The sequence below is a fragment of the Myotis davidii genome, unplaced genomic scaffold (assembly GCF_000327345.1).
Source record: "Myotis davidii unplaced genomic scaffold, ASM32734v1 scaffold281, whole genome shotgun sequence".
Classification (NCBI taxonomy): Eukaryota; Metazoa; Chordata; class Mammalia; order Chiroptera; family Vespertilionidae; genus Myotis; species Myotis davidii.
The window spans coordinates 4,327,059-4,339,314 of record NW_006293784.1 but is presented as its reverse complement, the minus strand read 5'-3'; the positions used below and the strand labels follow the sequence as shown (position 1 = coordinate 4,339,314).

General features: G+C 35.8%; 1 protein-coding gene across 1 annotated transcript in view; it reads left to right on the top strand.

The window, feature by feature from the left end:
* The window catches only part of ARID4A (AT-rich interaction domain 4A), a 65,188-nt gene that overhangs the window by 37,630 nt on the left and 15,302 nt on the right, over positions 1-12,256 (top strand). Inside the window, 5 exon segments of the mRNA XM_006767669.2 lie at positions 1,648-1,898; positions 4,737-4,934; positions 8,305-8,389; positions 9,463-9,604; positions 11,611-12,256. The exon segment at positions 11,611-12,256 is cut by the window's right edge and continues 10 nt beyond it. Coding sequence (XP_006767732.1) covers positions 1,648-1,898; positions 4,737-4,934; positions 8,305-8,389; positions 9,463-9,604; positions 11,611-12,256 — 1,322 coding nt within the window.

Genomic DNA, 12,256 nt, shown 5'->3' with positions numbered 1-12,256 from the left:
AACTATGTAAGTTCTTTGTAAGAATTGTCACCCACTGTTTTGGTCATTGTTGAATGATGTCTACATAATAGCATTTATTAAAATTGAAGAGAAAGAAAATTTATCACACTATCAAAGTTCAGTTACTGTAGTATATCTTATTTTTCAGTGAAATCATATTCGATGAAAGAGGAGGTTGAAGTCACCTTCTCTTTTCTCTAACCAGAAACCATTTTCTAAAACTGTCTATTCCAACTGTCATCTAGTAAATGGAATTTTCTAGTGAATTTTAGGAAACTTACAAATTGGTTTGTCTCTTTTCATCTTTTTAATTTTTAAAAATTGTGGCAAAAATGTGTGTTGAAAAATTTTAAGTACACATAACAAAATTTATCATAACCAATATTAAGTGTATAGTTCAGTGGCATTAACTACATTCACATTGTTGTACAACCATCACCTTCATATTATGTAAAACATCTGTATTGTACTGTATTGTATTATATGAGTCCTGTATTGTAGATGTACCATAAATTTTCCTTCCTCGAGATTTTTCTCCAATTTTTTACTATTATAAGAAGAGCTGCAATAAATGTGCTTGTAAAAATATCCTCCTAAAAAAAAAAAAATATCCTCCTAATGTAGCTGAATATAGAGAGCAGATTTGTAAAACGGATTTCAGGGACAAAAGTGTATAGACCTAAATTTTAGTAGATAACAACTTTCATTCATACATTTAAATATTTAAAGGGCACCTGCTATGTGCCAGGCACTGTCTAGTTCTGAGAATATGAAAGTGAGCATGACAAAATGCCTGCCCTCATGGAATGTAAATTTTAGTTCTTTGTGACAAGAAAAATAAATTTCTACCTTTGAAGTTTAATACATAGTCAGAAACTAGGGAAAATATTTGTTATGCTGAGATATTAATTGTAAAGTATTTCAGTGGTCCCTAAATTATTGGTGCCTTTTTATCCTCACTTTATTCCAAGTAGAGGGTTATTGTGCCCGTGTGTGGAGGTTGACTTGAAGAAGAATTTAGTAAATAAATGTCTCACCAGTTTCATGTTCAGTTGAGTATGCAACAAGAGGCTGAGTAAAAGCTGCTGGGGGCATAACAATACAATGTAGGCCCAGTGAGCTCTTCAGATACTCAAAGAAATCAGCTCACTTCTGGCCATTGATGCAATTCAGCCCTTTTAAAATGTAGCCATACATAACTATAGTGATAATATAAACTTCATTTTAAAAAACAGTATAATTAGAGACCACAGAACTTTTTAAAAGTTCATACATAAGTTAGGGGTTGGTTTATTATTACTATCATTATTATTATTAACTTATTGACATTTAGATACTGCTTTAAAAACTTTTATTGTAGTCAAGAAATACTAAAAGAGATAATGTAGTGAACAAAGAACATTTTTTTTTAAGTAATCTGTAGCTAAGGATCATAGTAGTCCTGGACATACGTAATTTACATGAGGTATTATTTTCAAGAGGAAGAGAAGTACATAGGTGTTACGTTGTCATTGTCATTTCTCAAGCTAGAGAGAAGACTAGTCATTGCCATGAACGTTTAAAAACAAACAAACACATTTTTCTGTTGTCCAACCCTTGCCCCCTTGTAGTGATAGCTATTTTAAAGCTTCCGTACGCTCTATTTAGGGACGAAGGAGAATTGCTCGAGATGCAAATTCTATTAAAAAGGAAATTGAAGAGGAGAAAACAGAAGACAAATTAAAAGATAATGATGCAGAAAGTAAGGATGCGAATGATGACTATGAAACTGCAGAGAAAAAAGAAAATGAGCTACTACTGGGGAGAAAAAATACACCAAAGCAAAAGGAGAAGAAAATTAAAAAGCAGGAGGATTCTGACAGAGACTCAGATGAAGAGGAAGAGAAAAACCAAGAGAGGTACAATATCTTAAATTTGTTCTCCAGAAGCACCTGTCTGGGGCACAGCAGTGCTCTGTTCCTGCTTAGATATTCAGGTTTGAGGGAATGTTTTCTTATTGGGACTTCCATTCCTCTTGTCTAATGAAGGTGAAACACATTGTGAAGATGATGTGTATCGCCTTTCGGAATTGGAGAATATACTGGTCGCACCATTTTAATAGCACTTGTGCCCTAAACAGTGGCCTCAAAGAAGGCTGCGCCACCCAGTCAAAAGAAAGGTCCTGCAGTTGACAGCAGGGAAGGGAGCTGGAGAAAAATGGAGGAAGTGGACAAGAGGAAACAGCGACAGCAAAAATTCCATTTTAAAAAAGGTACAACGTGGGAAAGCTAACAAACACATGGGTGCACAATACTAGCAGATGTTTCTGTGTGTTAGCTTTATCTAAGACATTTTTCTTTTTCAAGTTATTGTATTAGATTAAGTGGCATGCACCCCTTATTCTTGTTTGGAAAATACATTCTTGCCCCACATCACACCAATAAATTTCAGCTTTTTAATGTCCATCCTGTTTGCTGTTGAGTGAAAACTGTATTTTTCCCCCCATATATTATATACATGTATGGACTGAATTGACTTAAAAATAACCAATTAGGCAGTTCAGCTAGATCAAAGTAATATCCGACAGTGTTTAGTGGCCATTTCTGTGTTGTCAAATAGATTTACTAATTTTTATATACTACTAAAAATGAATTTTAATTCAGCAACAATAGCATAACACACTTGTAATATAAGCTCACCTCCATAGTTATTTTTCATTTATTACATGATATTTTGCTAAATTTTCTAGAAATTTGAATTGTTGAGCAAAATTTGGGAAAAGTAGCCTGCTATGTTCAACTAGTGGCTGACATCCACCTGAAAGTTAACTGTGGACAAAATATTTAGAAAAATAGGAATGACTGCTGAGCGAAGAGATAATTTTATGATTCAGTACAAATAAGTAAGGAGCTATCATAATTGTGTGTGAATTAGATTAGTGAATAAGGAAAGTTCTGAAAGTAGTGAAATATAATTAGGATTAGGAAAAGTGGAAGGAATTAATTGGAGTTGAGTACAATTGTGTATAATGGTATTTCAAATATTTGGGCAAAAAATTTAAGCAAAGGTGAACCACTTAAAAAGTAGGGCTTAATTATAGTTTGAAGTTTTGTTAATAAGCAATATAATTAATATATAATATGATATAATATAATAAATATAATTAATATAATAGCTATATATATGAAAGCCTAAGTGACCAGCCGATAGTTATGACGCTCAATGACCACCAGGGACAGCTGCTCAATACGGAGCTGCCAAGTGACAGCCACTTTGCAGAGTGCCCTCTCGCACTCCAGAACCCCTTGGGGGGTGTCGGACTGCCAGTTTTGGTCCGATCCCCACAGGCCAGGCTGAGGGACCCCGCCTCCCAGAGGGATACCACTCACTCTGCAGACACCCTTTGAGCCCCAGTGCCGCCCCAGGTGCGGCCGACCAGGGAGGGACCATGGGAAGTTGGCTCCAGGGTGTGTCCAGCTACCCAGTCCTGCCCTGCCCAGTCCTGCCCTGCTGGCCACCTTCTAATTAATTTCCTTTCAATGTGCACGAATCTGTGTACCTGGCCTCTAGTATAATACATAAAACACACAGTACATATATAAAATATAAATGGGACGAATATTTTAGAGAAATTTTCAGACATATATGAAGAACAGTATTCCTTTTCATAAAATAAAAATTGAATATGCATATAAACAATCTGTATTCTCATTCTGTAGCAGGAATCATGGAAATGGGAAACATTCATATCTATAGAAATTGGTTTTAAGTAGTTTCTCTCATAGTGTTTGAAATTACCCTTTCAGGCTGTAATTGGAAAGTGCCCTTGGAGAAAAACATTCCCAAGGCAAATGGGTTGTCAAAGCTATTTCATATTGACTGCCTAGTGGTCCTCCAAATAATGCTCTGTTTATTATAGAGCACAATACCTTCTCTTAAGCATTTAATAATACTCTTGTGACACTAGACTGGCCTTTGATGCAGATCTCTTCTGAATCCTTGCAATATTAACACAGGATGTTTGTAAAAATATTATTGGACCTCCCAATGTGAATCTCCTTTTACCTGATTATCAAAACAAAGAAAAGCTAATGGGAGATGAATAAAAACAAATAGAGAATATACTGGTTGCACCATTTTAATAGCACTTGTGCCCTAAACACAAAGATACACAAAGCTTTGTTCTCCTGGTGCTATCCCACAGTTTCAAATAGTGACCTGTTGAAATATAAACTAATGTAAAAGATGTTGTTACTAAGGTAGATAGCTCTTTTCATTATTTTATCCATCAAAAATTAGTCTTGCTAAGAACAATTTTAAATTGAGTAGAAAGCAATAGTAATGTAGATTTAAAACAATTTAGTTGCAGGAAGTTACAAATTACTTTTAGATAATTTTTGCATACAAAGTGACACTTGAGTGTGAATTCCAAAGGCTTTCAGAGCATATTCTTACTTTGTTTTAACAAAAGTGATTTATTTGACTCCACATCATCATTTAATTACATTATTGATTGGCCTTTAAGAAGTCTGGATTTACTTTTGGTACAGTGCACCTTTACATAATAAATAAATTCCTTAGTAAGTAGTCCATTAAAAATCTTCTCCTTCTCCTCCTTCTTCTCCTCCTCCACTGACATGCTATTAAGGTAATATTTAGGTTGTGACTATTGTATATGTTGGATTTTTTTTTAGCATATATTAGTTTGTTCTCCATTAAGCTATTAGTAGCATTATCAATGTTATAACTTACTGCAGGGAAGAAACTGAAAGCAAATGTGACTCTGAAGGAGAGGAAGATGAGGAAGATACAGAACCCTGCCTAACAGGAACCAAAGTAAAAGTAAAATATGGACGGGGAAAAACGCAGAAAATCTATGAAGCCAGTATTAAAAGCACTGAAATTGATGATGGAGAAGTTTTATATTTGGTACATTACTATGGTTGGAATGTGAGGTAAGCAAGAAATGTATTTTCTTACTATTGAAATTTCTTTTCAGTGATTCAAAAATTTCAAATTAATGTTGTGAAGAGCCAATGCAAATGGTATGTGTATTTACAAAGCACACCTTGTACCCTAATTTTCCAAGATTTCCAACACTCCCATTGTTTACTAGCTGTGCCAATACTCCCAACCAAAGGTTGCCTAGATCATACCTATAGTTGAACAAGTTGGATGTATTTGCAGTGAGGAAGAATGTACAGCATGGAGAGCAGTGAGGTGATTCAGTAAGAGGGTATTGGGTGAAAGCCCAGAGTACCACCTTTGGGGGGAGCCGTAGCTCAGGATTCTCTGAGAACATCCTGCAGCACATGGGCGAAGAACCAGGCCCACAGCTCCCAACAGTGCAAATGGGTTTGTTTATTACATTTATCGGAAATCAAAACTATATCAGGCATTGCAGTAATTCTAAATTGATTAGAAAAGTGTTAGGAAGGACTTAAGATTTGAACTTCTATTAGGTGATTTGGGGGAGGGTTTAAGGAAATGGGGCTTTCCTCCAGATTGGAAGCTGTTAAGACATAGGGTTAATCTGTGATTGGTCATCTTAATAAATGTTATCCATAAGGAGGGAAGACTAAACCAATGTTAATGCTGTAGATTGGTAAAGAGGCTGCAGTCAGGGAAAAAGGATGTTTGGACATTTTTGTGGCTTGGACAATGTTCCTGTTTTCCTGTGTTTATACACCCTTAGGGGGTGGTCTTGTTTTTGTCTTGATTCATCACAGTCATGTTGCAAGACTTGTCTGATGTTGATGTTCTGTGAAATTGTTCATGTTCAACAGGAGAACAATACAACCTAGCTGTGATGCCAGATCACCTCTGTAGCAACACCAAGGCCCACCTGATTGTACCAGGCTAGTTTTCTTTCTCCTTTAGAAAGGCTTGTATGTTTAATACCTGTGCTTGGTCTGTATTTGTTTGGAACCGGAGTACTCCAAGGTTTCCCTGCATATTCACAGTGTACTCTGTTATACCTCAATTCCCTCATCTCTGAATTGGGGAAGATAAAATACCTACTTTGTAGAGATGTGAGAAATCTTGGTAATACCTGTATTAAAATACAAAATGCTTACAACAATGCTTGGCACTTAGCAATTGCACAAGTAAATGTTAACATTTTCTTTTTCTTTTTAGTGAGTTAGGTTTCTTTCATCTCACATCATTTTAAAGTTGGGTTTATCACATATAAAATATTTTTAAAGCTATGGGTTTATTGCATATAAACCTCTAATTTTTTTTCCTTTTTTCTCAAACCAGCTTGTGCCTTTCACATTTCTGCTAACATTAGAAACAAACCTAGTCTACCTCACTGTTGTGTTGTATGTACTTGTTGTTGAGTTCAGGAGGAAAGCCTACATTTACCAACTTTGAGTCACTATCTTTGCAGTTGTGGCATATTAAAGTCTTCTTTTTTCCTCAGATTCTAATCAGTTCATTCATCCACTCTTTATTTATCGTCTTTGTGGGTCTGTTCTTCTGTTCTGCTTTCTAGAATTTTCTCTAAATTGTTTAATGTTTTACTGTATGACCATTCTCACAGACATTTTATTATATGTTGGCATTCTTCCGAATTAGTTAAATCCCTAAATACTTAACTGGTTACTGACAAGGTTCATGGTTTTTCACTGTCCCTCCATACTCCTAAATGCTGGTGTAATTCTGGTGTGCTCATTGACATAGAGCCACTATAATTCCTAGAGAATCTGGTTGGATTTCTAAAATAGGGTAGCATGTGAAACTATGAGGGAAGTACTAGTCTTAGTTAAGAAAGTCTCGGACCACCTTTGGTTGGCAGTATTAATGCTGGAAGTACCTATGTGGCATATGGTGGTGACCAGGACCTGCCGTCTTCCAGGTCAGGCCTGTGCTTGCTGGTTGTCTCATGTCCTTTGGAATTTTAGAGTTGGGCAGAGTTACTCACTATTTTTTTGTTAGCCCATAACCAGACACATAACGCTCTTATTGTATTTGCCAGACTATACTTGGTTTTAATATTTACCTGTCTTTCAAACCAGACTGCGAGTTGCATGAGAGCAAGGGCCTTCCTATTTTTCTCTATTATTCTCTACATACTTCCTCATACATACTACTTGGCATGCTAGGTAGGCCCTCAGTAAATGTCCAAATGAATGAATATTTCTAAGTAAGGTCATAATGGACAGATACTTAGCCTGGTAAAATGAAGATATTGGGTTGATTCAGGAGAGAGCATTTTCAAACCATAATATAGGTAATCATGATACCATATCAACCAAAACTTGTGGATATTGGAACCATGTCCTTGCTTTGTATAGTAACTAGGTTACAAAATGAGGGTATGGTTTCCATTAACATGACGCAGTTCAAAGCAAGGACTGCCTGTAGTTTTTTGCTTCAGTGTTCAGATTTTGGATTGTGATAGAGTTCTGTAAATACCTATATATTTACATAATGTAAGAACTGTTATTTAATTCTAGAAAGTTTAATTTTTTATTTGCTCCTGATTAGTAACGTGGACTGACTATATTGAAATGAAAAAGTGTTGCCAATATTTTGGAAAAGGTACAGGAGAAATGAGGAGTTTTCAACTTGAGCTAAACAAAATAAACGTATATAAAGGAAATTATCTCTAAAAAATTTCAGTCTTAGAGGTGACATAGTTTAGAATAAAATTTTATTAGAAGTACCAGACGCTGGAGAGAGTTCTGTGAGGAAAAGAGAGTTGAAAAGGACTTCATAAATAAATCTGGAACTGATCATATTACAAGTTTGAATTTACCTGACTTATCTTTAAATTATTTGGTCAATAAAATGAATGCCAGTGCAGAATCTGTTTATTTCATTAAGTTCAGGTCTATGGGAGCTGTGGAAAACAAAGCAGCTCAAACAATCTTGAATCTATTTAGAGTTTGCTTACCTAGCTCTCTTGTCTTGCCCTATTAGTGGCAGGTATACAAAGCACTTTGTACTGTAGCTGGCACATGTTACCAACAAACCAGCCCCTATGCCAGGGGTGGGCAAACTTTTTGACTCTAGGGCCACAATGGGTTCTTAAACTGGACCGGAGGGCCGGAACAAAAGCATGGATGGAGTGTTTGTGTGAACTAATATAAATTCAAAGTAAACGTCATTACATAAAAGGGTACGGTCTTTTTTTTTTTTTTAGTTTTATTCATTTCAAACGGGCCGGATCCGGCCCCTGGGCCGCGGCTTGCCCACGGCTGCCCTATGCCCTTCACATTTCTGCCAACACTAGAAACAAACTCTTTAGTTTATCCCACTGTTGCTTTTATTAATGAATATATTTCAAATAAGTTGTTAAAATATATTCTTTATTTTAAGGTATGATGAATGGGTGAAGGCTGACAGGATAATCTGGCCTTTGGACAAAGGTGGACCAAAGAAAAAACAGAAGAAAAAAGCTAAAGTAAGTTCATAGTTCATATCCTTTATGATAGGTACAGTAATTATTCATATTGTGTGTTTATAAATTTGTTTCCTCACTGTAATAATCATATTGATTCTTTTAAGGTAATTGTGATTTTCTCTCTTATAACCCAGAAGCTAAAAATGTAAACACATTAACACGTTGTTTCAGGAAAGGAGAAAAACCAGAGACTCCTAGGACATAGGCATTAAACTCAAATGCTTATATTTGCTGTCTTGAAAAGGGATAAAGTAGGACTGATAGTGACCAATAGAAGGACATGTTCCTCTCCTAGAGAGGATGGAACTAACCCCTTTGCAGTGGGATCCAGTCAGGGTTGCCAGATTTTAGGATTTTCAAAAACAATACTTTTTAAAATGTAAAATCTGATTTTTTTAAAAAAAATCTTTACTCCAGGATATATTTTATTGATTTTTTTAGAGAGAGAGAGGAAGAGGGAAAAAGAAACATTGATGTGAGAGAGAAACATTGATCAGTTGCCTCCTGAACACACCCTGACTGGGGATCGAACCCACAGCCTAGGTGTGTACCCTGACCAGGAATCGAACCTACAACATTTTTGGTATACAGGACAACACTCCAACCAACTGAGCCACCCCGCCCAGGCTGAAATCAATTTTTAAATGTTGGAAGCTAATACTAAGTTTTAAAACATATACTTGTTGGTCAGCTGTATCCTCATCCACACCCTGAATTTTCAGCCTTTGCTGTAGAGATTCACCTAGTGTTTGCCTGTTTTATGGTAGATTTCTTTCTTTTTTTCAGGGAATAGCAAGAAAGAAGGAAGGGAGGTTGCTGAGTAGTTGTATAGCTTTCTAATGCACCAACTCTGACCTTCACAATGTAATTGCAGTGTTAGATATTGTTGACCATCATACTTATTATAAAATAAGTTAGAGAACAATTTGTTCTTAATTATTCGATAAGCACAGATTAGGAAATTGACATATAAAACATCTAAACTTTTTGAGTTTTGTTTTCCTTGCAGAAGTAGAATGTTCATTTTTCATAAGGAATGGGCTCTTCTCATACTTTTTGTTGTTGTTATCCAGAATAAAGAAGACAGTGAAAAAGATGAAAAGAGGGATGAGGAGAGGCACAAGTCAAAACGGGGACGACCTCCTTTAAAATCTACCCTTTCGTCAAACATGCCATATGGTTTGTCTAAGACTCCAAACAGTGAAGGAAAATCAGGTACAAGAATTGCTCGCAGCAGTATGGCAGACAGCTCACCTTTGTCAAATGGAATGGAAGGTGCTCAATTTTGAGGAGCACTGATTTTTAAGAAAACAATATAAATTAAAAAATGTCGGTTGTGTGAGAGTCATAGAAGGTCATCTAAGTTGCTAATCTCATGCAATTTAAACTAAAATTTGATTTGAAGAAAATATTTATTTTAGTATATCATGGTTACTTAAAACCTAGTGATAGTTTTAGGCGTATCTTTTCTTGTCAATATCTTAGAAATACTCTTTTAATAGAGGATAGGTTGACAAGTTGTGCATCCTACTGTGTGCTGCACTGTCCTTCAAAGCTTGCACCATGTTTCCTATAATTCAGTGCTGTCCCCTAGGATCTTTCAGCAAAGCTGAGACTGTTGTTCAAGGAGCATACACTAAGGTGGTACAGACATGTTTTGTGATGAGTGTAGGTGAACATATTTTATTCTGCTTTTACCTTTTCCCCCACTTTTCTACCTTTATGTTTTTCATATAACTTAAGCAACAGTAAATAGTTGCCTTATATATAAAAATGTCCCTGCCTTCAAGGAAAAAGCTATTCTGAACCTACAGTTTTGTTACTAGCCTGTAGGATGCTTGTTTGCCAATTAGGAAACGGCATTCTTCCTCGGTCCTGCCATCTGCTGGACAGTTGCCATATTACACAAATGCAACATGTCCACAGAGTGAAAGATCTCAGGTGGCATGCCCAGTGCAGTGTGCAACCTATAAAACTATATATAGTAGTCTTGCTAAACTACTTATAAAAGGGGTTATTTTTTTTTTAATCAATCCTCACCAAGGTTATTTTCTCTGTTGGTTTTAGAGAGTGGAAAGGAGGGAGGGATATAGAGAGAGAGAAAGAGAGAGAAACATCAATGTGAGAGACCCATCAATTGGTTGCCTCCTTCACGTGCCCCTGACTGGGGTTGGGGATTGAACCTGCAACCCAGGTACATGCCCATGACTGGGAATCCAACCTGCAACGCTTCATAATGTGGCCGACACTCTAACCACGAAGCCACACCATGAGTCTATAATGTATAATATATTTTAACATGAGAACAAATGAATTCTAAATTCTGAATATGGTAAAACCACAAAATAAAACTAAGTACCTTTTTTTTTAAAAAAAATATATTTTATTGATTTTTTGCAGAGAGGAAGGGAGAGAGATAGAGAGTTAGAAACATCGATGAGAGAGAGACATCGATCAGCTGCCTCCTGCACATCTCCCACTGGGAATGTGCCCGCAACCCAGGTACATGCCCTTCACCGGAATCGAACCCGGGACCCTTCAGTCCACAGGCTGACGCTCTATCCACAGAGCCAAACCGGTTTCGGCACTAAGTACCTTTTTATTTACAAAATACATTTAAATTTGCCTTCTTGAACTTCTTTACAATATAAGCACCATGTGGACAGAATTTTTATATTTTATAACTCCTATACAGTCTTAAAACTCTATTTTAAAAATTATCTGACTTTAGTCAAAATAGTATTTAAGTTTTGAGAATTTAAATTGCTCATTTTGTACATCTTTCTTTCCAGAATTATTTTTAGTAGAATGTCAGATTCCTAAGGACATAAAATGGCCATCACATTTATTAATCACTACCTACTCTAGATCTCAGATAAAACCACTGTATCACTTCATATCTGGTTCTTTGAATTTTCCAAGGAGTATCTTAGTCTAAGCATGCTACTAGTGCAAATTGCAAAATAGCTCTTTTACAAAGTTAAGGTAGTAATGTTTTCTATGTAATGTATTTTCACATGGAGTTTAACTTGAACCCCTCCTCCACACACATTTTTTGCACAAGTGTATGATTTATTTTATATCAGAAATTTCTGTAGGAAGGTATTCAGAGGTACATGATTAAGGTTTTTTGGGGTTTTTTTTTTGTCTTTGGGAGAAATTTTATTACAAAATTACATTGGTAATTAAAATAGAAACTTTTCTAATATTTCCTCTTGCAGACTCTTGTTCATCTGATAGTGAAACAGAAGACCTTTTAGAAAAGAATTTGATGAATGAAGAACTTTCTCCTGATATTAAAGAAGAACTAGAAAAAAACGAAAATGTAAATGATGATAAACTAGATGACGAAAATCCAAAGATTGCTGCACATGTATTAAAGGAAAATGATAGGACTCAAATGCAGCCTTTTGAGACTTTGAAATTAGATGTTGGAGAGAATGAACAAATAGTACAGATTTTTGGAAATAAAGTGGAACAAACAGAAGAAGTTAAGAAAGAGGCAGAAAAGTCCCCTAAAGGAAAAGGAAGACGAAGCAAGACAAAAGATCTTTCTTTAGAAATTATAAAGATTTCATCATTTAGTCAAGATGAAGCAGGAAATGAACCTCATATAGAAACTCATAGTCTAGAATTTCCTTCATTAGACAGTAAAACCTTTTCTTCTGCTACTGAAGATGAAATTGACCAATGTGCAAAAGACAGAAAGTTGAAACGGAAAATACTGGGACATTCATCACCAGAGAAAAAAACAAGAATTGAGAACGGAATGGAAATGACAAATAGCATATCTCAAGAAAGGACCAGTGATTGTGTCGCATCTGAGGGAATGACAAACTTAAATTTTGAACAACGCTTTGAAATAGA